Genomic DNA, 27569 nt, shown 5'->3' on the forward strand with positions numbered 1-27569 from the left:
CCTGATTCAACTAATCAAGTACAAACCATAATTCCTGAAATTCTCCAAACGAAGCCGTGGATAGCCCTCCCCCTTACCCCTCCATGAAAAATGAATTGGGACACCACTACCCTAAATGTGAACACGCAAAACGGAGCCGAAGGGGTGAAAACGGAGCCAGAGAGGTGAATTGGGATCGGGCCTTAGACTCAGAAAGAGAGTGAGAGAGAGAGTTAGACTCAGAAAGAGAGTGAGAGAGAGAGTAAAGCCGGGCATAGACTGTGCGATTTGTCCACGATTTCGCCACGAATTTGTTGTCGCAGACTACGTTGCGTAGTCGTAGAGACATCCTAGCGTCGTAAGGCCAAATCGGGACGTCGTAAGTCGCACAGTGTGAGAGAGTCAGCGATAAACGACTAATTGCTCCTACATTCTAAAGACGAGGCTATGACCTGCCGACAAATTTCTGGCAGGTCAGAAATTTTCGGCGTGGCTCGTGAAGTGTGGCTGGTCCTACGACACGATTCTGCACATACATCCGCTCAAAATCATCACAAGCCCAATAATGGCTGCAAAAAGAAACCCTACTGCTCGTGTTCAGTGGTCCCAGCCACTGGAAGAAAGATTGGTAGAGCTTTGGAGGGAACACGGGTGTCTGTTTGACGTCTCCTCCGCTTCCTATCATGACAGAGGGATGAGGGAGAACAGTTGGAAAGAGATTTCATCTGCCCTTGAGCTACCTGGTACGCTGAGTTTTGATTGCAATCTCTGTTGGTCTCAATGACTTCCTTTGGCTAGCTAGATTCACGTGAACCACGCACAGCTAGTCAACATTGACATACATTCATCTTATATGCCCCTGCAGGGTTATGCCCGCACACCAACCCACACACAAACCCAAAGCTTCATGGGGATGCTTTCAGAGGAACAGAACAGCTAAAAACCTAGAGATGTGCCCCACTGACACATTGTTCTGTTCATTTCAGTTCATTAATGTACAGACTTTTGTTTTGTGAAGGTGTAGAAAAGCAGTTTTCCTTGTTCATCTCAGTTCATTAATGTACAGACTTTTGTTTTGTGAAGGTGTAGAAAAGCAGTTTTCCTTGTTCATTTCAGTACATTAATGTATAGTGTTTTGTGAAGGTGCAGAAAAGCTTTAAAAACTGATACTGTTTCATATTTCAATACAGGAGAGGGGACAAATAAAAGCCCTGCTTTACTTTTATCTTGAGAAATTTATTTTAAGACAAAACTTGTTTACACCAGTCAATGTTTGACTTTTTTGAGAATAAAATGAAAAACAAAGAGGTTTTGGCATTTCTCTAGCATACTGTATATACAATTTACAAAGCTCAACATATATTATTTATTTTAGAAGAGGATTCAGGGTGCACCCATATACAGTAGTCTATGCTCTATACTGCTCATGAATGTCAGATGCGATCTTCTTGCCAGGAGACACTACCAGCAGGTGACATTAAGTAGTCCATCAGCTGGTCCCGTTGCTGCTTGGCTGTGACTGCAGGGTTTCTGGCTTGTCCCATCTGTGCTGACTGCAGCATTCCCTCCTGCCTCCATGCTCCTCCAACCAGCTCGTGATTGCGGGCCCAAATCCTGCGTCTTCCTTTTTTTGTTTTTTCTGCACAAAATAATGTGCATACTAGCATTGCAGCTAATTGCTGTTGGTCCGCCATTTCTGACTCACGGTAGGAACCTTTGTATTGTTTACAGTTCACAATCGAACAATTTCAACAACTGTACAAGTCGCGTCACAAGCAATCGTGGATGTCAATCGTGGCTGAGAGCAATCGTACAGTGTGAGCACAATCGTACAGTGTGAGCATGCACGTCGTAAGGTCTGATCAAGTCGGAGACGGAAGGACTGAAACTTTCAGTCGTGCAGTGTGAGGGGTTCACCGACATAACATCGCACAGTGGGCAGGAGCCTTAAGGGCCAATCCCAATTCACCCCTACGGCTTCGTTTTCACCCCTATGGCTTCGTTTTGCGTGTTCACGTTTAGGGGTAGGGCTATCCCAATTCATATTTCATCGAGCCATGGCTTCATTTCGAGGCCTAACTATGGCTTCATTTCGAGCGATTCCAGGACCAGACTAGCTTTGAAGCCATAGGGGTACGCTACCCCTTGATTCCAGGATGCATTGCGAATCATCTACAGAAATGTTATGTCGCTCTATTCAATGCGGAAATGTCATTTTACTTTCTCTGTAATTACTTATTAATAAAGATTTGAAAAATTATGATAACCATCTTATTATCTTAGTTTAATGTCATTACAATGCATTATAGACCTTTTATTTATAACAAGCATAACCCAAAAAAAAAACGCTTTTATGTCGGTGCTGTGTCTAACGTTACAGTAACGCAACGCTGCATGACAGTCGAGCATTTCAGAGATGTACAAGACTGTACAAGACTGCAAGACTTCAGCTCATTCAAAACTCTGCAGCTCAACTTCTAACTAGAACCAAGAGGAGAGAACACATTACTCCGGTCCTAGCTACTCTGCACTGGCTGCCAGTAACATGTAGGGTTGATTTTAAGGTCCTCCTCCTTATATCCAAAGCCCTTAATGGGCGAGGCCCAAAGTACATTGCTAATTCCCTTGCCAATTATGTACCCTCAAGAACACAGGGCTTAAAGTGGGAAAAAATCCTGTGCCTGAAACTTTTTCTTGGGGAGGGGGGTCACCGTTTGAGATATTGGGAGAGCGGGTACAGAAGACAGCTTCTTGTCTCAATGTTTAAATGCATTAATACTGTTTTATAGTCAATACAAAATATATGTCTCAATGTTAAAATGCATTAATACTGTTTTATACTCAATACAAAATAAAATAATATATTTAGATGTCTTTAAAAGGCCAAACTGATTGCATCACTTATTAAGCCACTATCACTATAACAATACAGAATAAAATATATACAGTACATGTCCCATAAGGCTTCCCGTCACTACTCAGGGTTTTTCCTGGCTCAAAATGAGGCGGAGGTGGTACCAGTGGTGTTTGACATCGGGGGGGACCCATGAAGCAGGGCTGTCTGGGGGTCCTTAAACATCAAACACTTAATTTCTTGCATTCTGGTGAATTGATATGCACCAATTTGTGCCCTTTCTCCATCAATTTATGGTGGAAATGTCATTATATATGTAAAGGAAAAAACAATATTCAGGCACCAGATGACCATTCAAAATATAATGCAATATAAGGCTCTCAGGCATTCTGTACTTTCAAATATGTATTCTCCTTGAGCAGTCAACATCAACTATCAGCTGTTTCGCTAGCAAACACGAAAGCTAACTTATTTGTGAAACAGCGCCCCCACCACGACGTCGGCGCAAAGCCGCAATTGCAGTTATTATTATTTTTGCTCAAAATTCCCCCGCGCCGGAAATCCAGCACCGTGCCGGAGAACTTTAAGCCCTGAGAACACTAAGATCATCTATCGCAGGTTTATTAGAGGTTCCCAGCAACAGTCAGAAGAAGATCGGGAGCGCAGCCTTTGCCAACTATGCCCCAAAGCTTTGGAACACATTACCTTTAGAGATCAGGGAAGCCAGCTCACTAAATATTTTTAAAAGAAAGCTAAAAACGCACTTCTTCAATATAGCCTTCAACTAGCTTATCTGCACCTGCCCACTGCTCATTTGCCAGCTATTGCACTTTAAATATTTTACTGTCCTGGATACTAGATTTCAGGGGTAACCAGGCCCGCCGAGATCCAAGTTAGGCTTAAGGAAGGGACAGTAGGTCCTGGATACTAGATTTCAGGGGTAACCAGGCCCGCCGAGATCCAAGTTAGGCTTATGGAAGGGACAGTAGGTCCTGGATACTAGATTTCAGGGGTAACCAGGCCCGCCGAGATCCAAGTTAGGCTTAAGGAAGGGACAGTAGGTCCTGGATACTAGATTTCAGGGGTAACCAGGCCCGCCGAGATCCAAGTTAGGCTTAGGGAAGGGACAGTAGGTCCTGGATACTAGATTTCAGGGGTAACCAGGCCCGCCGAGATCCAAGTTAGGCTTAAGGAAGGGACAGTAGGTCCTGGATATTAAGGGGTAACCAGGCCCCGGTTGAAATACCCTGCAACCAAGTGAGAGGGCAGTACATTGCGGGTGGGGTAGCGTGTACCACAGGTGCAGGTCCCATACTAGCGTGACTACACTCACTGAGGGGGCTAAAATAATATATAGTAGTGTATGAATGTATGACATGTATCACATACTGTAGTGTGTAAGAAATGTAAATATTTACCTTTTCTTTTGACTGTTTTCCCCTGCTTTTATATTCATTCTATGCTTGTATATGTTTTTATATTCACTTTATGTTCTTATTCCTGTTGTAAAGCACTTTGAGCTGCATTTCTTGTATGAAAGGTGCTATATAAATAAAGCTTTACTTACTTACTTACTTACAATCATAAATCAATTATTACCTGTGGCATTTGACAGCGGATGATGGTACACATATGTAAAGTTATCTATCAAACGTTCGGCTGACTTGGACATGATGCGCATTTTGACCTATTTCCATGTAGCGGCACCCGCAATCTAATCCGAGCAGTTGTTATTAGGTAATATTATGAATGGGTTGTATCATTCATTTAAATGCATTATAGACCTTTTCTTTATAACAAGCACAACAACAAAACGTTATTATGCCGATGTGCTGTGTGTCTAACTTTACAAGCTGATTTGTGCATGACAGCCGCGCATTGACATATTTCCATGTCTGATGGCATATGACACGCGAAATGTAACTACAGTTAAGGATAGGCATAAAGGATGATGATCTATCACCGTTCGACTCTACTGAGAAATGTTTCCGCCTATTTGTCATCTCTCCTTCACGGACAAATGTGGCCGCGTCCCCAAGAGATCCTCTTTCTACGTTTTTGACCACGATTATGATGGATTGATTTTTGGATTCTTGACGACGAATTGTTCTGAGAAAGGCGCTTGGTAACGTGATTTTTGGACAACGCTTTATGACTACTGATGGACTCGTGTGTATGTGGTGGCTGAGGATTGAGTCACGGGTACCTTTGGAGGAACATCGTGCGCTGACAGATCTGGTTAATACTCTGTGTTTTGGTTGGAGTCATTCATTGTCATTATTGCGATGTCCACAAAAAAGACATCGTTGACGGAAGAGACTAAAAAAGGAACGTCTAACACTACAGTGTGTTGATAACAAACGAAAAAAGATGCTTATAGCACATGCACAGAAATAAACACAGCTGAAGAAGGCATTGTGAGATGTGTGATTTCGCCGGCAACATATTAACGCGTCATCCGTACCGCGTCTATTTAAACCACTGCTGATGACGTATCAGTCGTGAAGGGCTTGTGACTCTGTTCGAAGGCCTTGGCTCGAAATCGAGTCACACTCGAAAACGAGCCATAGGGGTAGAAAAGGGAATCGGGATTGGGCCTTAGACTCAGAAAGAGAGAGTTAGACTCAGAAAGAATGAGAGAGTTAAACAAAGAAAGAGAGTGAGAGAGTTAAGCCTCTTTCACACATAGTTCCCTGTAATTTCCATGGAATCCCAAGCTGTGCCGACCAGGCATTTTCGCCGTTCACACGAGTCAAATGCCGGTAGATTCCCGTGTTGCCCCCTTTCACACATGTCGGTGATTCCCTGGTTGCGCGATATATTAGAACTGAAGCGGGAGGGGCGAGTGGGACTGCCATGTACCATATCTGCCATATCATACCTGTTTTATATTGAAAAATATGATACATGTGGGACGGAGGTATGATATGGCAGATGTGTGGTGGTCTCGCACGCCTGTCTCGTTCCAGCGAGTCAACTCGTATTAGTTGCTTACCATCACCAAGTGCGCTTGCTAACTAAAGCACTTGATTACCGTTGATATAAACATACTATACTAGTCCATCAGCACAGTATGGGAGAACTTGGTGATAAGCATAATACGAGTTGACTCAATTAGACATATGCGCTCTGTGCTGCGGGCTATGCGCGATGCAGGACAGCTGAGAGGAGACGGTGTGTGTGCACTGTGTTTATATCACAAAATGTAGCCTACATTTGATAAGTAAAAGTAACCTAGCGAAGTAAGTAATCTAGCTAACTATGATTGGAAATGAAGTACTATCCAGTTAGAATTATAGAAGATCTAGTTGTGATTTCCTGCTGGTCTCGCTGCCTGGGTTTGAACAGACATTGGAATCAACTACAACGTCTCCATAGGCTACATTAGAACTTCGCATCCTTTAAAAAAAATGGTGTGATGTAAGGATCTTGTAACTTCGCAAACAATAGCAGCATTTAAATAGTTACGTTTATGTTCAACTGGAAAAGGTAGTGAGCACAGAATTTCGTGTTTTGACTCTGCTGGGAGTTCGTTAAAAATGCCTTTAAAAAAAAGCCTTTCCACCTGTATGTACTGTATATATATATATATATATATATATATATATATATATATATATATATATATATATATATATATATATATATATGCCATATATCATACCTCCACTATGATTGGAAATTAAGTAGTGTCCAGTTGTGGAATTATATTTAGCAGTAGTGATATTGGGGCAGTTCTTATGCGCTCTGCCCTGCTGGTTGCGCGATGCAGGACAGCTGTGAAAGGAGACTGACCAGGCAATCTTCAGGGTCCATTCAAACATACAGCGACCCTGTAAATTGCATGGAATTATACATGGTCTTGACCAGGGTAATTGCCGGAGCGGATTTCCCTGGTCATTCCCATTCACACTTACGTCGACCCTGGAAATTGCATGGAATCTACTGGGAAGGCTCGTATGTGTGAAAGGGGCTTTAGACTCAGAAAGAGAGTGAGAGAGAGAGTTAGACTCAGAAAGAGAGTTAGACTCAGAAAGAGAGTTAGGCTCAGAAAGAGTTAGACTCAGAAAGAGAGTTAGACTCAGAAAGAGTGTTAGACTCAGAGAGAGAGTTAGACTCAGAGAGAGCGACAAGGAGCGTCTTACCTTTGGTGTCCTGCATGACTATAGAAGAGTATTTGAGGAAGGTGATGAGCAGGTTGCTGGTCTGGAGGTTGGGGTCCAGAGGCAGCTCTGGATGGTTCATCACTGCAACAGAGGACGGAGCGCGTCACTTCAACCTGACAACAACCTTACTGGAACAGTATCAGCACATTGAAAGCTAGGGGGGGAGAGAGAGGCAACTGAACCTCAATCCAACGTATTAACAACATTACTAGAACCGAGGTTGGGGGTCAGTTGAGATCACAATTCAGTGACTGCAAAGAAGTTTTTCCCTTTTTGAATTGTAAACTCAAATAACTTCCAGAATGGACCCAGAATGGACATGGTGTTTGGTGGAGAGAGAGAGAGAGAGAGAGAGAGAGAGAGAGAGAGAGAGAGAGAGAGAGAGAGAGAGAGAGAGAGAGAGAGAACTTAAGGAGAGAGAGAGAGAGAAACCTAAAGGAGAGAGAGAGAGAGAGACAACTAAAGGACAGAGAGAGAGAAAGAGACAACTAAAGGAGAGAGAGAGAGACAACTAAAGGACAGAGAGAGAGAGACAACTAAAGGAGAGAGAGAGACAACTAAAGGACAGAGAGAGAGAGAGACAACTAAAGGACAGAGAGAGAGAGACAACTAAAGGACAGAGAGAGAGAGAGACAACTAAAGGACAGAGAGAGAGAGACAACTAAAGGACAGAGAGAGAGAGAGACAACTAAAGGACAGAGAGAGAGACAACTAAAGGACAGAGAGAGAGAGAGAGAGAGACAATTAAAGGACAGAGAGAGAGAGAGAGAGAGAACTAACCATGGTCCTCAGTGATAGCTATTGAAGCACCACTGTGCCAGCTAGGGCAACTTCCAAAAATGTTAGCATCGCTTTAGTGTGTTAGAGTGCTTTCTGTTCTTTAACTTTTGTTTTGTACCTTGCATTAGTCTCGACAGTCCTCAGATCCATCTGTGTGCTTTGTGTGTGTATGTGTGTGTATGTGTGTGTGTGTGTGTGTGTGTGTGTGTGTGTGTGTGAGTGGTCTGAGGTTAATATTTTATACAGCAAAATGGCTTTCAGGTTAGGGTTAGAGTGAGCGAGCGAGACTTTGCTTGTTCCAACAGTTACAGCTCACTCGAGCACAAAAATGAAACGTGCTCTGAATCGACGAGCCTGTACTGCTGCAGCGACAACACAACACAAAAACAACAACTGAATTCTTCCTTTTTCTAGCATTCGGGCATAGGTGACTTTTTCTTGCGATGACTGATGGATAAATGATGACACTTACTTAGACAAATCGTGAGCTCAGAATTGCAAGGTTCTATCTCCGTTTAGGGTAGTTCAGAGATATTGAGCGTCCAAGTTTTTACATTCCATTATATTCCAAAACATTTGTATTTTATTCATTACTAACAAAAAAATGTCAACATTTTAAAAATAACACCACACAGGTATTAATAAACACCTAATGGATCAGATTATGTAAAGAAACTACATTTTGACCAAAAATGGAGATAGAACCTTATAATTCTAACGTCACAAAATGTATTTGTGGTAAGTCGCTTTTGGATAGGTGTCTGCTAAATGGTAAATGGACTGACTTATATAGCGCCGTTATCCAAAGCGCTTTACAACGGCCTTTCATTCACCCATTCACACACACATTCACACACCAATGGCGGCAAGCTACCATGCAAGGCGCTGGCCCGCTCATTGGGAGCAATCTGGGGTTCAGTATCTTGACCAAGGACAGAGGTTAGAGGTTAAAACTCTCTAAGCCTGTTGTACGGCGCTTCAGGGTGTGGTCCAGTGAGGCATGCGAGCGACTCTGCGCCTGGTTGGAGAGGGCAGGCTGTGACCAGGACTTGGTGGAGTGGGCGGGGCCAGAGGCTGGTAACAATCTGGATGTATATTGTATATACAGACACTGTGACATCATTTATCAGCTTTGGCGAGGAGGTGTGTGTCCCCCTCCGCTCCAGGAAGTCTTTTAACAACGACAAGCCCTGGTTTTCATCCCAACTCAGGCGTCTGAGGTCGGAGAAGGAGGTGGCTAGGCGCAGTGGGGACGTGGACCGGGTCAAGCAGGCCAAGTACAGGTTCGCCAAAGCGGTGAAGGAGGCGAAGCATTGCTTTTCGGAGAAGCTGCAGCAACAGCTCTCTGAGGGGGATTCCGCCTCCGTCTGGAAAGGCCTCAAGACCATCACCAACTACAAACCCAGGTCCCCGCTGATGTCCGACAACCTCCCTCTTGCTAACGAGCTGAACGAGTTCTACTGCAGGTTTGAGAAAGAGAGGTTCCCGCCCACCCCCACTCCCGCCCTCTCCCTCCACCCCCCCCGGCTACAACCACCACCCCCGTCCCCCAGTGGGGCCAATGTCCCTCCTGCTACCCCCACCCTCCCCCCTTCCCCTCCCCTCCCTCCCCCCTCCTCACTCGCCCCGCCCCCCCCCACCTCCCCTTCCCCAACCCCTCTCTCTGTCACAGTGCGAGAGGTAAAGAGACTGTTCAAGAGGCGGAAGGCAGCTGGTCCGGATTCCGTCTCTCCCTCCGTCCTGAAGCACTGCGCCGACCAGCTGGCCCCGCTGTTTACCCACATCTTCAATGCCTCGCTGAAGCTGTGTCACGTCCCAGCGTGCTTCAAGGCGTCAACCATCATCCCCGTCCCCAAGAAGGCCAAGGTCACAGGCCTTAACGACTACAGACCCGTCGCTCTGACCTCTGTCGTCATGAAGGTCCTGGAGCGCCTTGTCCTGGCCTACCTGAAGCTCATCACGGATCCTGTGCTGGACCCCCTGCAGTTCGCGTACAGAGTCAATAGATCCACGGAGGACGCCGTGAACATGGCTCTGCACTACGCGCTAGAACACCTAGACACTGCAGGCAACTACGCCAGGATCCTGTTCTTGGACTTCAGCTCGGCCTTCAACACGATCCTCCCACACATCCTGGAGCACCAGCTATCCCTGCTGCAGGTGCCGGACTCCACCTGCAGGTGGATTACGGACTTCCTGACGGACAGGTCTCAGCGGGTGAAGCTGGGGAAGAGCATTTCCAGCTCCAGGTCCACCAGCACGGGCTCCCCGCAGGGCTGCGTCCTGTCTCCAGCACTGTTCTCCCTGTACACCAACAACTGTGTCTTCCGCCACCCCTCGGTCAAGCTCCTGAAGTTTGCAGATGACACCACCCTGGTGGGCCTCATCTCCAGGGGGGACGAATCTGCCTACAGGGGTGAGATCGAGGGGCTGCGGAGCTGGTGCAGTTTTAACAACCTGGAGCTCAATGCTCTAAAAACAGTGGAGATGGTGGTGGACTTCCGCAGGAAAGCAACCCTGCCCCCTCCCATCACGCTGGGAGGTACCCCGGTGGCCTCCGTGGAGTCATGCCCCTTTCTAGGCATGACCATCTCTCGGGACCTAAAGTGGGAGCGGAACACCGAGGCCCTCACTAAGAAGGCCCAGAAGAGGATGTTCTTCCTCCGGCAGCTGAGGAAATTCAGGCTGCCGAGGTCCATGATGGTCCAGTTCTACACGGCCATCATAGAGTCCATCCTCACCCACTCCATCATCACCTGGTTCCCTGCTGCAATGGCCAAGGACAAGGCCAAGTTGCAGAGGGTTATACGTGCAGCGGAGAGGGTGATCGGCTGTCCCTTGGAGGGAGGGCAAGGAAGATCATGGCCGACCCCTCCCACCCCGGCCACGGCCTCCTCACCCTGCTTCCCTCTGGGAGAAGGTTGCAGCTGCCTAAAACAGTAAAGGCCCGCCACAGGCTCAGTTTTTCCCCTCAGCCGCCAGGCTGCTAAATGACTCTGGCTTCCCCCTCCCCCCCATGTCTGCCCAGGACTGAATATGCACTGGACCTCTGATAAACTCTGCACTGCACTTATATACGTATATATATATATATATATATATATATATATATATATAGCACTATCCAATGCACAGTCTGTCCTGTGTTGTCCTGTTTTTGCATTTGTATTTGTTCATGTATACATGTGAAAAAAGCATAAATGCACCTACTGTAATGCCAAAACAAATTCCTATATGTGTCAAGCATAATGGCAATAAACGTTATCTGAATCTGAACACTTCGACATGTGGCCAGCCGGGGCTCAAACCACCGATCTGCCAACCTTGTGATCATTAGACGGCGGGTCTACCTCCTGCGCCACAGCCGCCAAACACGTCAATGGGGTGGGGTGTTCATGTCACCGGTTTAAAATCACACAACCATATTGGCCTAAGAAGATTGCTGTCCAGACCAGAGTGACACAACCTACTGTAATCTATCTACGACCCTGAAACCAACACTAATATGGAATTATGAAGAAATACACGGGCAGTATACAAATGTGTCATGTGTACAAGCATAAAGTTATCACATGCAGTATCTTACTTGTGCAATGTTTATATGATTTATTCAATATTTCATAAGGGGAGTGTGTGTGTGTGTGTGTGTGTGTGTGTGTGAGTGTGTGTGTGCGTGTTGTGGAGGTTAGCAAAAATGTATGTTGAAAAACACTGATTAACGACTTCAAGAAGGAGAAGCTTTTCAAAAGCTTCCCTCCTATCTCCCCAACCTTTTAGAGGGGGGGATGTGTGGGGTGAATGTGTGTGCTACAGCAACTTCAAACATGCTAGCATCGCTTTTACCCAGAGTGCTTTTAATCTTTCTGTTCTTTAACATCTTAAATCTTATTATGTTTTACCTTGCTTGAGTCTCTACAGAGTCCTCAGAGAGTGTGTGTGTGTGTGTGTGTGTGTGTGTGTGTGTGTGTGTGTGTGTGTGTGTGTGTGTGTGTGTGTGTGTCTGTGTGTGTGTGTGTGTGGTCATAGGTTAATATTTTATACAGCAAATGGCTTTCAGATTTCAGTACTCCTGGGTGAGCGAGCAAGACTTTGCTTGTTCTGACAGTTAAGAGCTCACGCAAGCACAACGTGAAGGGTTCCACCAGTGTGTACTGCTGCAGAGAGGGTGGTGTCACAGCATTTAGGTTAGGCCTAGGGTCCCTAGACCAACGCAGGGTGGTGTCACAGCATTTAGGTCAGGCCTAGGGTCTCTAGACCAACGCAGGGTGGTGTCACAGCATTTAGGTCAGGCCTAGGGCCTCTAGACCAACGCAGGGTGGTGTCACAGCATTTAGGTCAGGCCTAGGGTCTCTAGACCAACGCAGGGTGGTGTCACAGCATTTAGGTCAGGCCTAGGGTCTCTAGACCAACGCAGGGTGGTGTCACAGCATTTAGGTCAGGCCTAGGGCCTCTAGACCAACGCAGGGTGGTGTCACAGCATTTAGGTCAGGCCTAGGGTCTCTAGACCAACGCAGGGTGGTGTCACAGCATTTAGGTCAGGCCTAGGGCCTCTAGACCAACGCAGGGTGGTGTCACAGCATTTAGGTCAGGCCTAGGGCCTCTAGAGTCCAACGCAGGGTGGTGTCACAGCATTTAGGTCAGGCCTAGGGCCTCTAGACCAACGCAGGGTGGTGTCAAAGCATTTAGGTCAGGCCTAGGGCCTCTAGAGTCCAACGCAGGGTGGTGTCACAGCATTTAGGTCAGGCCTAGGGCCTCTAGACCAACGCAGGGTGGTGTCACAGCATTTAGGTCAGGCCTAGGGCCTCTAGACCAATAAAGGGTGGTGTCACAGCATTTAGGTCAGGCCTAGGGTCTCTAGACCAATATAGGGTGGTGTCACAGCATTTAGGTCAGGCCTAGGGCCTCTAGACCAATAAAGGGTGGTGTCACAGCATTTAGGTCAGGCCTAGGGCCTCTAGACCAATACAGGGTGGTGTCACAGCATTTAGGTCAGGCCTAGGGCCTCTAGACCAATACAGGGTGGTGTCACAGCATTTAGGTCAGGCCTAGGGTCTCTAGACCAATATAGGGTGGTGTCACAGCATTTAGGTCAGGCCTAGGGCCTCTAGACCAATATAGGGTGGTGTCACAGCATTTAGGTCAGGCCTAGGGTCTCTAGACCAGCGGTTCCCAACCTATGGGCCGCGGCCCACTGGTGGTCCGCGAGAGTACTGCAAGTGGGCCGCCAAATCATGGGCAAAAAAAATGTTTTATTGACGTTTTTTTGTTACAAAAACGTTTTAATTTTAAAAAGATAAAAAATCTAGGATTGAACAGCCTTGATCGTATTGTGTGTGGTGTGCGCCGATATTTCCATCCGAAAAGAAGAAGTCAGCTCGCTTCTTGATTGGCTACATTCCATCCCGGACTCGCGAACAGGGTTGCCAGATGGGATCGACATTTTCCACCCTAAAACAGTCTAAAACAGCTTATTCCACCAAAAAAACCTGAGCCCATCTGGCAACCCTAGTCGGGAGTTGCCCACACACATAAGGATGTTTGGTCGTAAATATTGAACCCATACAACATTTACGATCTTGATATTTGATCACCTGCTATTTAAAACATCGCCGCTCGGCTTTAATGGTTTAACCGCTATTTATTTTTAAATTTTTTGCCACGCTCCCTCTAGTTTTTGGTCAAATGACGTCGTTGTTTTGAGCGCTCGTGCGCGTGTCATGCGCCGTGCACGCGGAAAAAAAATTGCGAGGGCTCCGCGCGCTGCTGAGTGGGCCGCGAATACTGGACATATCTGTAAAGTGGGCCGTGAGTCCTAAAAGGTTGGGAACCGCTGCTCTAGACCAATATAGGGTCGTGTCACAGCATTTAGGTCAGGCCTAGGGTCTGGTGTCACAGCATTTACTAGACCTGGGGGACTGGGGTGTTCATGTCACAGGTTTAAAATCACACAACCATTATTGGCCTACGGAGATGTTGTCCTGAAGTAACCTAGATGGAAATAAACCAGAGTGACCCAATCTACTGACCTTGAAACCAACACTAATATGCAATTACCAGGAAATACATGGGCATTATACAGTCGAGTCATGTGGCAAGGCATAAAGTTATCATACGCAGTATCTATTAAATATTTCATAAGGGGAGAGGGTGTGTGACTGCTTTAAGAGCTGCCCATAGGGGGAGATCTGACCAATAGGAGGACTCACTGTCTAGAGAGGGCGGGGTGGTTCCCAGGGGCGTGGTGGGCGTGGTCGGTACCGGGGTGGAGGGCGTGGTGGGGATGTCACACTCAGGGTGACTCTGTGGATGGACAGAACACAAATACAAGTTCAAAAGGTAGAGAGGTATTACATGAAATATCTTGTTTAACTGGGGTATAGAAATAAATGCAGACAGTGGTATAGTCATTCTCGGGCAAAAATAAAGCTATGGGGAGGAAGAGTAGTTTCATCAAAATGTAGTCTGTGGACTTACTCCCAGTTCAAGACCAAAGTCCCTATTCAGATTTTTCCAAATAGCTAATACATTTACATTTACATTTTTGGCATTTAGCAGACGCCTTATTCCAAAGCGACTTACAATCGATACATTTGACTAAGCAAGTGAATCATCAATTCACCAGTTGTAGCAGGAAGAGTAATCTAGCTCAGGCCAGGGGCCATTGGCAGTCGTCGTGGAAGAAAGAAAGTTTTTTTGTTGTGTTACACACACACTCACATAACACTTTATTAGGAACACCTGCACACCTTCTCATTCATTCAGGTGTAATGGTGTGAGGAATGTTTTCTTGGCATGCTTTAGGCCGGTTAATACCAATCAATCATCTCTTGAATGCCGCAGCCTGTTTGAGTGTTGCTGCTGACCTTGTGCTTCCCTTCATGGCCACAATGTCCCCATCTTCTAACGGCTGCTTCCAGCATGATAATGCACCGTATCACAGAGCAAAGGTCGTCTCAAACTGGTTTCATGAACATGACAATGAGTTCAGTGTTCTTCAGTGGCCTTCCCAGTCACCGGATCTGAATCCAATAGAACACCTTTGGGATGTGGTGGAACGGGAGATTCCCAGCTTGTAAGTGTACCTGAAAAATCTGTTTTTTGTCACCATGTCATCATGGACCAAAATCTCGAAGGAATATTTCCAACATCGTGTGGAATCAATGCCACGAAGAACTGAGAATGTTGAGAGCAAAGGGAGGCCCTACCCAGTGTTAGAATAGTGTTTCTAATAAAGTGCTCAGTGAGTGTAGATGTACATATCCTTGTACTTTTTTTTCTCTCAGATTAACAATCGTGGAAAAAAATCAATGGGCATTAAAATAAGCTCAACAAACTACATTATGACGGCCTGCTTCAGAGCCTTTACATCCACACACTCAGGTCTCAGTTCTTGAATTCGATACCGGTTCCTAAACAGTTATTTATCATTTATGTCCATGAAAAGGAGCAGGGCGTAAGTTTGTCGGAAATCTGACACCTCTGGCCATCGCGGCGAAATTCAGTTTGAAGTTCCAAACAACAACATCATCCCTAATAATCATATAACCCCCGGAATGGACTTGCCCCTGGCCCCTCCCCTAGAACGCCCCTGGCCCCTCCCCTAGAACACCCCTGGCCCCTCCCCTAGAACACCCCTGGCCCCTCCCCTAGAACTCCCCTGGCCCCTCCCCTAGAACTCCCCTGGCCCCTCCCCTAGAACACCCCTGGCCCCTCCCCTAGAACTCCCCTGGCCCCTCCCCTAGAACTCCCCTGGCCCCTCCCCTAGAACACCCATGGCCCCTCCCCTAGATTGCCCCTGGCCCCTCCCCTAGAACACCCCTGGCCCCTCCCCTAGAACACCCCTGGCTCCTCCCCTAGAACTCCCCCTGGCCCCTCCCCTAGAACAATTATTTTGCGCATTAATTTTTCTGGACCAATTAAGTGTAATTTTATCTTTTCCCACGGCACATCTGACGATCTCTGCGCGGCACAGTGGTAAATAAGTGGACAAACACTGCACTAAGGAACCCGTCTTTAGTACCCAGCCGTAGTCAAAACACAGTCCTTTTGCTCGCAAAAAGTCTCAAAATAAATCCACCTCTTTTCCTCATTTTCCAAGCAGCGTCTACCCCACCCACTCTATTGTTATATCCAACACTATTCCACATCAGAGACACCTGCCTGACAGAAAACCTTTCGAAATCTTTCACACGGAAGAGTAGGACGAACAGAGGTAACAGTGGAAATCAACTTCAAACCACTCAAAAGAAGGAGGGCGTTGCATGCCAAAACAAGAAAACAGGGAAACGTCTTACCTGAGCCAGGATGGTGATGAAATTTCTGTTGAGATGCACGGCTTCATAAAGCGCCAGGAGAATCGCCTCGTTGGTCCTTGGGGGAGGGGGGGGAGAGAGATTGAAAAGGTCAGAGCCAGCCAATAAGAGCATGGCTAATGGTTGGATTTGTGAGGTCAGGTCTGGGTAGGGGCGGCTGTGGCTCAGGAGGTTGAGCCGGCGTCTAATGATCGCAAAGTCGGCAGCTCGGCGGTTCGAATACTAGCTGGTCGTGTTTCGGGGTGTCCTTGAGCAAGGCACTGAACCCATAATTGCTCAAGGGTCGCCGTCTATGGCAAGACCCCTTGCCTAGAGCATAAAATACCAAATTCCAACAATTGACTGACAATTGCTATTACGGGATCTGAGCAGAGTACAGTACAATGAGCTGGTCCCTCGTTCAAAAGGAAGAGCAGCAGTTTGTGTTTACCTCAACACACACACACACACACACACACACACACACACATTCCAAAACTGTGAATATTGTATAAGAATAAAGAAAAACGACTGTCTTTGACAGTAATTTGATATTATTTTGCGTTTGTAATCAACAGTTTACAGATTCAGTCTGTCCTCATCATCATCATGAGCATCTCCGCTAGTGCCCTTGCAGTTTGTAAGGAGAAATCATGACAGGCCCTCGCTTATCAGCTATCATTTAGACAGGGGTGCAAACTGGTGATGGTCCAAAAAGGTGACACTTTTTTTTTTGCCCGAAAACGGGAAAGAAAAAAAAAAAAAATAATAATGGGGGGGGAAGATAGTGCTAGCACTAACAGTGCTACATGGATAGCCTAGCACCCATGGGGCGGCTGTGGCGCAGGAGGTAGAGCCGCCATCTAATGATCGCAAGGTTGGCAGATTTACGGTTTGAGCCCCGGCTGGCCACATGTCGAAGGGCAAGACACTGAACCCCAAATTGCTCCTAGTGAGCGGGCCGGGCCTTGCATGGTAGCTTGCCGCCATTGGTGTGTGAATGTGTGTGTGAATGGGTGAATGAGAGTTGGAAAGCGCTTTGGATAAAGGCGCTATATAAGTGCAGTCCATTTACCATTTAGCACTAGTGGTGGTAGTTGGATAGCTCTAGCATTAACAGTGGTCTAACAATGATGCGTGTGTAAGTAGAGATGGCCCTGACCTTAACACCCGCATAATTAATGTAAGCAACCTGTTCTCAAAGTAATTAGGCTGGTTCCTGCAGGTTTCAACAAGTTACATTTCAGACCTTTTTAAGACCACTTTTAAGAGAATTTAAGACGTATTGAGCAAGTATTGGTATTAGATTTGTTGATTCATTCGATTACATTCGTTGATTATTTTCATTAGCAATGCTGGGTGATCTGTTCTGTTGCATATAGAACTTGTAAGTTAGCCTACTCTATCAATTTCTTGATTCATTTCCATTGCTTCTCAACACAATACTAGATATAATAGCATAAATAACAGAATAAACTTGCACTCAAAAGTGTAAACGTTTATTTTAAAGTGTATTTGCATAGTCTACATACTGAGATACATGACACACACACACACACACACACACACACACACACACACAGAGGGGGGGACAAAATATTGATCGGGCGATTATCGTATCGTGGCCTCGTCTTATCGTTTCAAAATTGCACATATAGTTCAAGAATTACAATAGTTTGAACAAACCCTGTAAAATCCTGTTGAGAAGTTATCGCAACATAGAAATAACTTATTTTATTACTTCTTATGTTTCTACTTCCATCTTAAGACCTTGTTAAGACGTTTTATTTCAACCGCAGCAGAGTTTAGCAGACAGGAAGATGTTAGCTCGGGCATCATGTGACTTTTGGATGAGATGAGATGTAGACCCCACCCGCAAATATTTTCTACATGATTCACGTGGGTCACCTATTTTGAGGTAAAAAACGGTGAATTTCGCCGAAAGGTGTTTGCACCCCTGTTTAGAGCATTTACATTATCAGCTATCATTTAGAGCATTTACATTATCAGCTATCATTTAGAGCATTTACATTATCAGCTATCATTTAGAGCATTTACATTATCAGCTATCATTTAGAGCATTTACATCACACTCCCAGTTGTCCACTCACAAGTATCATCAAGTACAACAAGTACGACCACCTGAACGTTGCCCCTTAACACTGACCTAGGGTCAGTTGCCGCTCAACACTGACCTAGGGTCAGTTGCCCCTCAACACTGACCTAGGGTCAGTTGCCCCTCAACACTGACCCTAACCCCCCGCCCCAAAAAACAACAACAGATAAAGGTCTGATGGAAGGTTAGCTGATCCTAGATCTGTGCCTCCAGCCTACTTCAACCTGGAGCGTGTGTACTTACTGCACTGACAGCTTCTCATCAGCATCCGCAATGAACATACTGCCCACCTGTGGACAAAAGAGACATAACATGCAGTTGGTAAGAACAAAAACGGAACTGCCAGTGGTATATACGTATTACATTAGATTCAACCTTTATGTCATTGCACAGTAATGTACAACCAAATGTATTTTTTGCTCTAGGCACAGGTCCAGTGTCTTGCTCAAGTACACACTGGTAGGCCCCTTAGATATGACGCCATACTTCCCGTAAACTGGCAGCTAAGCTAAGGAGACCAACATCACTGGCGGAAGTTGAAAACATGAGTGGAACATTCAGTTAGCTGTTATTTTACAGCCCTGTTTCAGCTTGGTATTTAATTTGTTAAATGTTTTCAATACCGTACCTACCTCAATTAATTCAACACAGTAGCTACCTAGTACTAAAGGGCACATATAGGCCTTTCACACCGGCAAGGCTTCGTGCCGGTCCTGGTTCCCAAACCTAATTTTGAACCGGCCGGTGCGTTTAGACGGAAAATAAATTGGTTCGGAACCTGAAAAGTTAGTTCTCAGCTGGAACCAAAAAATAGAACCGTGACGTCAGCGAGTGTGTCATATTCTAGGCCTGGGGTCGGCAAGTAAGTTTGGCCGTGGGCCAAATTGTTTCTGAGCCACTAGATGGCGGGCCAGAACATAATCAAAGGCTAATTTAAGTAATTGATTGTTAAAAAATGTGACACGTTCTAATGCTTTGACTTTTCTTTCGAAAAATGTACACATCGCTAGTCAACTAACACAGCTTGTTTTGTGAGCCTGCTAACAATGGAAAGTAGTGTTATAGTTAACTAGGTAGCAGTCCAATCCATTGCGTTGCAGTATTTTGGCTTGACTAGCGAGTTTGTGTTGTGATTCTCAACAACGCTGAAACGTAGTTTCACCCTTTTCCATATTTTTTAATAATAAATGTGTGGACTGACGATGTAGCGCAGCCTAACTTTTTCTAATAATTATTTAACATACTTTTATTCTGATAATTATTCCCCCCTCCTCCCAGACTTACAAGGTCACATTATTATTAGATTGGTTGTTTGCGTGCTGGGTGAAGTTAGCTAAACATTTAACCTGCTAGCTAGCAAGAGAAACATAATGTCACTCTCCAAAGTTCTAAAGAGGAAAGTTGACGGTGAAAACAGGGCATTTAAAGAGGAATGGACAGCGAACTATGCGTTCATCCTACCAGGTTTCATCAATGCAAAGCCGTTGTGAGAGACTCACATTTTACGTGCTCACAATGAATGTTCCCTTCCACCTACATGGGAGTCGTCCTTTTCGTCAATGAATGCGATAAAGACGCACGAGAGGAATCGATTGACGCATAAAAACCTTGAGAACTGCCTGCGGATTAAAGTGACGTCCATATCACCAGATATCAAGCAAATACTGACCGATGGGAGATGCCACTTTTCACATTAAGTGAGTACCAAGCCTGTCGTTATTGTATTTAATAACCTAATTGTATTTTGTATATTTTGAATGAATGGCTCATTGTAATTATTATCCCTAATGTAGCGTGTTTGCTCTGTTGTTTCAGGAGCATAGGCCTATGCACCACCACCCCTCGCCCTCCATGATCAAGCGGATTCTGTTTTTTTGTTGCGCCGATTTTGTTGTCAATGTTTTTCAGAAAATTAAACCGAATTTGCTTTGTTACTGTTCATATGTGTGTTGCAGTCACATATAGGTAAACATTATCAGTGTTTCCTCTATATGCATTAATTCGTGGCGGGCCGCCAACTAAATCAGCCTATTTTGTGAAACAAATAATGTTCCCGCTAATGGGTTAACCGAGCAGCCTCGCACCTAACGCTAGCTTCGAACTATTCATAGCATAAACGTTGGTAAATGTCATAAACGACACAGTATTGGCAGGGGGAAAGAAGGGGAGTCGAATTTTTATTGACAACGGTTTTACATGCTGGAAAAACATGCAGCTAAAATTCAGGGAACATTTGGACAATAAGAGACACAAGGTGTGGTCGCATGGTCTAATTACAGGGCAAAATGCGCGGGGCAAAAATAATCTATTGCCTCTAAAATCATCACGAACAGAACGGCGGAGGTACGGGTAAACAGGGTTCATGTCGCTGTCATTAAAGGTAAGAATTGGTTTTCTTTAACTCAGCTGATGCATTACCTTGCTGTTGGTTGTTTACCGAATCTGTCACACTGTGATTTTACTTGTGTAAACAGTTAGTGAGTAACGTTAGTCGGTTTTGTGCGTGTACTCTCATGTAGGCCTACTTCGTATTGATGAGCTGATGATCTTTCATTGTGTGTGTGTATGTATGTATGTATGTACTGTATGTGACTGTCATTCACAAGTTTATATTCTACGGATGTTGTTCAGTGCTGTATGCGCGTTCCGGGTTCCATGTGTACTCTACTCTTGTGTACTTCATATTCGATGAGCTGATTATCTCTCGTGTACTTCATATTCGATGAGCTGATGATCTTTCTGTGTGTGTCAGTGTCTTGGGCGTATCTGTCAGTCACATGTACAGTATATTATACGGTAACCGATGTTCAGTGCTGTATGGGCGTTCCGCATGTTCTGCTGCAGCTGTAGGATATCTTGGTATTTGATCACCTTCTATATAAAATCACCTGCTCGGCTTTAATGACTTAACCTCTATTTAAAAATAGAGGTTTTTGCCACCCTCTAGTTTTTGGTGAAATTACGTCTTTGTTTTGAGCGCCAGTGCGCGTTTCATGCGTGTGCACGCGAAAAAATGTGCGCGCGCGCATACCGCGCGAAAACTCACCACCCCGCCACTAATGTGAAAAATCATGGAGGAAACACTGATTATGTTTGAATGGTTTACTGAGCTGGTGTTATTTTTTTTCAAACCACACACCGCATGTTGGCTATTTCAGCACCACGGGTTGTCCACCTACTTATGATTCACTATGAGGGGTTCAGCGTCAGTGCGCTTCGGTGCACCCCGCTGCCTGATTGTCTGTCCCTGTGTCATTCAATCTCAACATGGATAAAAGTACAATAAGCATTATTCAGGTGGAGGTAGATTCTCTATTCGGACATTATAGCCACTATATGTGGGACTGTCGGTCCAACATTGTAAAACAAAAGTGGATTCTCAAAATAATCTGCTGGGCCAAATATTATTGGTGATGGGCCAGCAATGGCCCGCGGGCCGTCTATTGCCGACCCCTGGTCTAGGCTGTGAAGATGAGCAAGAGAGTAAGAAGGAAGGAGACAAAATGTAATCTAATCTACATCTAATCATTAGTGATTAAAAAAATGATCTAAAGTGTAATCTTTCTCTCTATCTAGAATTTGCCATTTAGCAGACGCTTTTTTAACCAAGGGACTTACAATTAGGGATGTCCCGATCCGATATTGATATCGCCGCGATATCGGTCCTGAATGCTGGATCGCAGATCGCACCAGAAAAAAAATAGGCACCGATCTGGGGATCGCGATCCGGCGTGTCACTCACGTGATGACAACAGTAGTAGTCAGTGGTCATGATGCTAGCTGGTGAAATCATAAACCATTTGCTTACGTAATTTTTCGTTTGTTTACATAGTCTGAAACTACAGATGGTAAGCTTTCAAATGATGCGTCATACATTGAAATCGGAAAAGAATTCAAGACGACACGAGTATTTGAATGTTTGTTTGTATCAGTGTTTTGCTCAAGAATGGTGACTGCTAAAAACGCTGCTAGCGGCTAACGTTTCGTGCTAAAACGAAAGTATTGTAACGTCCCCACTTGGACAGTGGTTGAAATAATGACAGATAGCTTCTCTCATGTAATCTGTGCGTTTAATTGTAAACTATCTCATACACAACTTTCTTAGTTCACCGGAGCTCTCTCTCCCAACGGTCTCAACAACACACACAGCACCCGCCCCCCCCCCCCCCGTGACCTCCACCAATCACAGGGGTGCATTGGCACACAACACAGTAACAGTGTGAACATGAACTCAAGCATTAATGAACATTAATGAACAGGGTTGCTAGACTTGCTACACTATGTTTACAAGCCAGGTATCACTTACCGGTAGCCTCTGGCAACAGTGAATCCAACCCACAGATTATAAGTATTTAGTGATCGTTAAACTGTTGTATATTATATCGAGTGGTACTTTAAAACTGACACCGCTTTTATTCTGGGACTGGTTTCTGGTCTCACCAGCAGCGTCACTAGGCTACACTTTTAAAAAGGGTGCTATAATTGATTTGCCATTTGTAAGAGAAGATAAATAGAATAAAAACATGAAGGCACTAAAACTAGAAATCAGACAGTAACTCTTTTTTTACAATGCTGAATGCTGCAGTTTAAATTGTTTTAACTTTAAACCAGTTGGTCACTGAGTACTGCAGAGTACTGTTTTTGTTGCTTGAATAAAGGCTGGCAGTCTTTAATAGCCAACTGTTGTTGTGGACTATATACTGGGGAAGTATTTGTTATTATTCAGGAGTAAAACAATAAATACAAATATCAGATTGATATCGGTATCGCAGATACCTGAAGCCCAGGTATCGGTATCGGTAGTGAAAAAATGGGATCGGGACATCCCTACTTACAATTACGAATTACAGGGACATTCCCCCTGGAGTAACTGAAGGCTAAGTGCCTTGCTCAAGGGTGATGTGGTTTCAGGCGGGATTTGAACTCATAACCTTCCGATCACCAGTCCAACTCACTATCCACTAGACCAGGGGTCCCCAAACCTTTTTCTGTGAGGGCCACATCATTTTTCCTTTCTGTGATGGGGGGGCCTGGGTTGGTCTCTAATAGTGATGCTCCGATCTGATCGGCGCCGATCGGTATCGGCCGATATGGCCTTAATCGGTTTTGATCGGAGTTCTCAAAACGGCCGATCAAACACGACCGATCAGTTTACAAAATGGCGTCGCCAGTCTGGAAATATTACACAGTGTCGGAAAGAGACAACAAATATGCCGTTTGTAATGTCTGCTCAAAAGAAATACCTCGGGGAGGAACGCACGCAAGGTCTTTCAATACCACGAATATCATACGGCATTTGCTGCGTTCGTCGATTCGCTCAAAGCGCACACTGGGCTCGACGTCATAAAGGGACCGAGTGCTTTGATTGGACGAGAGGCGTTCCACGAGTGCTGGTCAGAGTTCCAGCGCGACTTCACGAGCGTAGTGTAGGTAGTGTTCCGCGACGTCATGTGACCCCGCGAGCAGGAAGTCACTTGGCCAATAGCAACAACTATTAGCGCGTGAGTTTTAGGTCTTCCTCTGTGCACCTTGCACAAGTGTAGATAGCGAGCGACTTTTCAGCAGCAGGACATATTTTAGATGATAAGAGGAACAGGCTGAGTGCCAAAAACGCTGAGATGCTTGTATTTCTCAAGGCTAATCTGCCAGTGATTCTGCTTAATCAGAAGCAAGGTTTGAGTCTGAAATCTCCTTAGGTGCAATGTTTTGTTTTTTTGTTTTATTGATTATTGCTGACTTGCTGTCTTATCTCCTCCTAAATATGACTTGAAACTGACTGACTTGAAACAGTATTTTATATTTGGCTATAGCCTGTTTATGTTGCAGTTTAGTTTGGGTATGTTTATTGTTCCTCAGGAAAGCTACAGTATAAGCTCCAAGTTCTCTAAGAGCCCCTACTTCCTCTCATTCGAGTGGAATGTTGCACATTTGATGTGACAGTGTACATTTTAGTTATTATGATTTTTATTTTCACATTTTATTTGTTTTTCCTGAAGTAAGCTACAGGTAGGGATGCTCCGATCTGGATTTTTGGGGCCGATAGCGATCACCGATTTTTTTCCTCAAGATCAACCGATACCGATACCGATTTTTTTGAAAATACATAACTGTAGGCCTACTGACTGGATAGCCTACATATTTTTTGCTTTTTAGACAAAAGTTTTGATCCATTAGGCACCAAGCAAACGCAGACCCATTTTTATGGCATAGTAAAAGTCTGGCCTATCACCCAGTTAGGGCCTGAAGCCCAAGTCAGTCGATATGGCTGTATAAAAGACATCATAAACGTGGCCTTCATGGTTTACATACTGTTACGTCCTCCTATGTTTTCTGTTCAGTTATCTGTCTTCCCCAGGAAAAAAAAAAAAAAAATCGGTTTTTGCGATCGGCCATTTTTGCCGATCACCGATCGAGTCATTTGGAGTGAAATCGGCCGATTTAAATCGGTGGCCGATAAATCGGAGCATCCCTAGCTACAGGTGGTTGTGAATTCAATAAAACAGATGGTCGTCAATTCATGATACTTTCTCATCTCCTAATTTCATTTAAATACTTAATATTAAGGCTGCCACGATTAGTCGACTAGTCACAACGACGTCGACTACCAAAATCGTCGCCGACATATTTGGTAATCGCATGTTTTTTTGGAGCTGAAATAAGCGTTTTTTTTTTTTTTTTGCCTAGTACCAGGGGAGCCCCCCCCTCCCAAATTTCGTTGTTTGGTACCTGTACTATATCAATGACAATAAAGACCATTCATTTCATTCAATAAGCATTCGTTTTTCTTCCCTGAAGCTGCCACTGGCTAGCGTCTCCCAGTGTCTTTGATGTACATGCGCAGTGTCGGTCATCCGGGGCACACGTGACTTCCCCGGAAAAACAAACAGAGAAATGTCTTCCCGTCCTCGTACGTCTAAAGTGTGGGAGCATTTCAACCACAACGTTGAAAAAAAGAATGTAAAATGTAAAATTTGCAAAGCTGAACTCGCTTATCATGGCAGCACGTCTATGATGCGCGAGCATCTAAAAAGGAAGCACGTTGTGGCAGATGACGAGGAAGACGATGGCTCGTCTCGGTAAGCTAACTAGCTACGATAACGATAACGTTACGTTAAAAGCCTTCTTACATTATTTTACGTTGTCATCAAAGCGATACTTATCAAATAGCTAAAAATGTTGTCTTAACGTTACAGTGCTAAGAAGGCGCGTTCTACTATGAGATGAGTGAAGCAAAGCAAAACTTTTATTTATTTAAAGTATTTATTTTTGTTTTTGTATTCTTTTGGTTGCCTAGTGCCTAGCCTACCTCATTTTACTCAGCAGTTTGCACCCTCTACTACTCTTTACATTACATTACATGCAAGTGATGCCAGAAATAAATCTGCAAAGTTCATTAAAATATCTATTTTTGAGTGAACAATCATTTTAATTGTCTTTATTTTTAGTTAGCACATGCCTACAACAACAACTAACAACTTCAAGCTAAATTTAGAAGCTGATTTAGAAGATGATAGCTAAATAAGAGCGATTGAGTAATTGTGCGATAAGCTGTAATTTATGATCCGATTAGTCGACTAATCGTTAAAATAATCGGTGACTAGTCGACTATGAAAATAATCGTTTGTGGCAGCCCTACTTAATATACAATGTCAATGGTGTTAAGAATAATTAAAAACATAAATAATGCTACACAATAAATAGAATGCTTCAATTGCCATTTTCGACGCTGTGATCGGTGATCGGTGATATCGGATCGGCAGATCACTGATTCCAGTGATCGGCACCAAAAACCCTGATCGGAGCATCTCTAGTCTCTAACATAAAATAATATGGAACGGAGTGGAATGGAGGCGGTTGCGCAAAGCAATTGCGCGCAGGAGAGCACTGGTGGATGCAAACAAAGTCTAAACAGTTGAATTTGGATGGAATTTATACCTATAGTGATATGTCAATGAAATATAATCAGTTTTACAGTCTGATACTTGAGGGAGGACCCTCATCATACACGGGGGGACCCATGAAGCAGGGCTGTCTGGGGGTCCTTAAATGAGCATCAAACACTTAATTTCTTGCATTCTGGTGAATTTAGATGCAATTTGTGCCCTTTCTGCATCAATTTATGGTGGAAATGTCATTATTTATGTAAAGGAAAACACAATATTCAGGCACCAGATGACCATTCAAAATGTAATGTAATATAATGCAATATAAGGCTCTCAGGCATTCTGTACTTTCAAATATGTATTCTCCTTGAGCAGTCAACATCAACTATCAGCTATTTCGCTAGCAAACACGAAAGCTAACTTATTTGCGAAACAGCGCCCCCGCCACCACGTCGGTGCAATGCCGCAATTGCAGTTAGAAATTACACGTTGTTCAAAGGGCCGGTCCAAGTGTGGGGGTGGGCCGTGTTCGGCCCGCGGGCCGTAGTTTGGGGACCCCTGCACTAGACCAACACTACCCCCTATGAGAGATGTGAGATGCAGTGCCCTGTATTTTGCTGATATTGAAGCAGAATCTGATTCTTATTGACTGTGCTGTAAACTGGCCAGTCTGCATTTGTTTTGTTTTGTTTTATGTGGCATTGGGCACATTTATGTTATATTTTGTTAATACCTATGGTATTCCAGTTTACTGGGAATCTGATCATTATTACGATAACTTAACTGTGAAGTTAGCTGATACAACCCTACAGTCAGTCAGCTGGTACAACCCTACAGTCAGTCAGCTGGTACAACCCTACAGGCAGCTGGTACAACCCTACAGGCAGTCAGCTGGTACAACCCTACAGTCAGTCAGCTGGTACAACCCTACAGGCAGTCAGCTGGTACAACCCTACAGTCAGTCAGCTGGTACTAGTGCTGTCCCAAACGACTATTTTTCTAACGATTAATCTAGCGATTATTTTATCGATTATTCGATTAGTCTAACGACTAATTTATCGATAAGTCTAACGATAATTTTTGTACTGTAAAGAAAAAACAAAACAAAAACGTATTTGTCTCCACCTCACTGCTATGTTTAGCCAACTTGAATGCCAACATGGCCATTTAGAAGTCTGTCCATCACCACAACACATAGCTAGCTAACGTTACTCTCGCTGCTATGTTATGATTAGCTAAATTGATGCTAACGTAGCATGCGAGCTACGAGCTAGATAACGTACAGTAGGTGCTCGCACCACAATGACAATAGGCTACCGTAGCTAGCCAGCTACATAGCTAACGTTACTAACACCAGAAGACAAGACATACGAACTGTGGTGAGCTACATTGCTTGTGTAACATTAGCTAGTAGCTATCCATTTTTCACTCATACACTTAATTGTCTCGCCTGGTAAAATAAAGGTTTTTAAAAAATAAAAATAAAAAATAAAAATAATA

General features: G+C 44.6%; 1 protein-coding gene across 1 annotated transcript in view; it reads right to left on the reverse strand.

The window, feature by feature from the left end:
* The window catches only part of armh3 (armadillo like helical domain containing 3), a gene marked incomplete at its 3' end in the record, with an annotated part of 72083 nt that overhangs the window by 34207 nt on the left and 10307 nt on the right, over positions 1-27569 (reverse strand). Inside the window, exons 12-15 of the mRNA XM_080522994.1 lie at positions 18430-18476; positions 16074-16149; positions 13986-14079; positions 6979-7080 (exon numbers count right to left, since the gene is read on the reverse strand). Of these exons, the coding sequence (XP_080379120.1) occupies positions 6979-7080; positions 13986-14079; positions 16074-16149; positions 18430-18476 (319 nt within the window). The remainder of the gene's footprint in view (positions 1-6978; positions 7081-13985; positions 14080-16073; positions 16150-18429; positions 18477-27569) is intronic.

This window comes from Nansenia antarctica (assembly GCF_963989245.1).
Source record: "Nansenia antarctica genome assembly, chromosome: 2".
In the NCBI taxonomy this organism is placed as follows: domain Eukaryota; kingdom Metazoa; phylum Chordata; class Actinopteri; order Argentiniformes; family Microstomatidae; genus Nansenia; species Nansenia antarctica.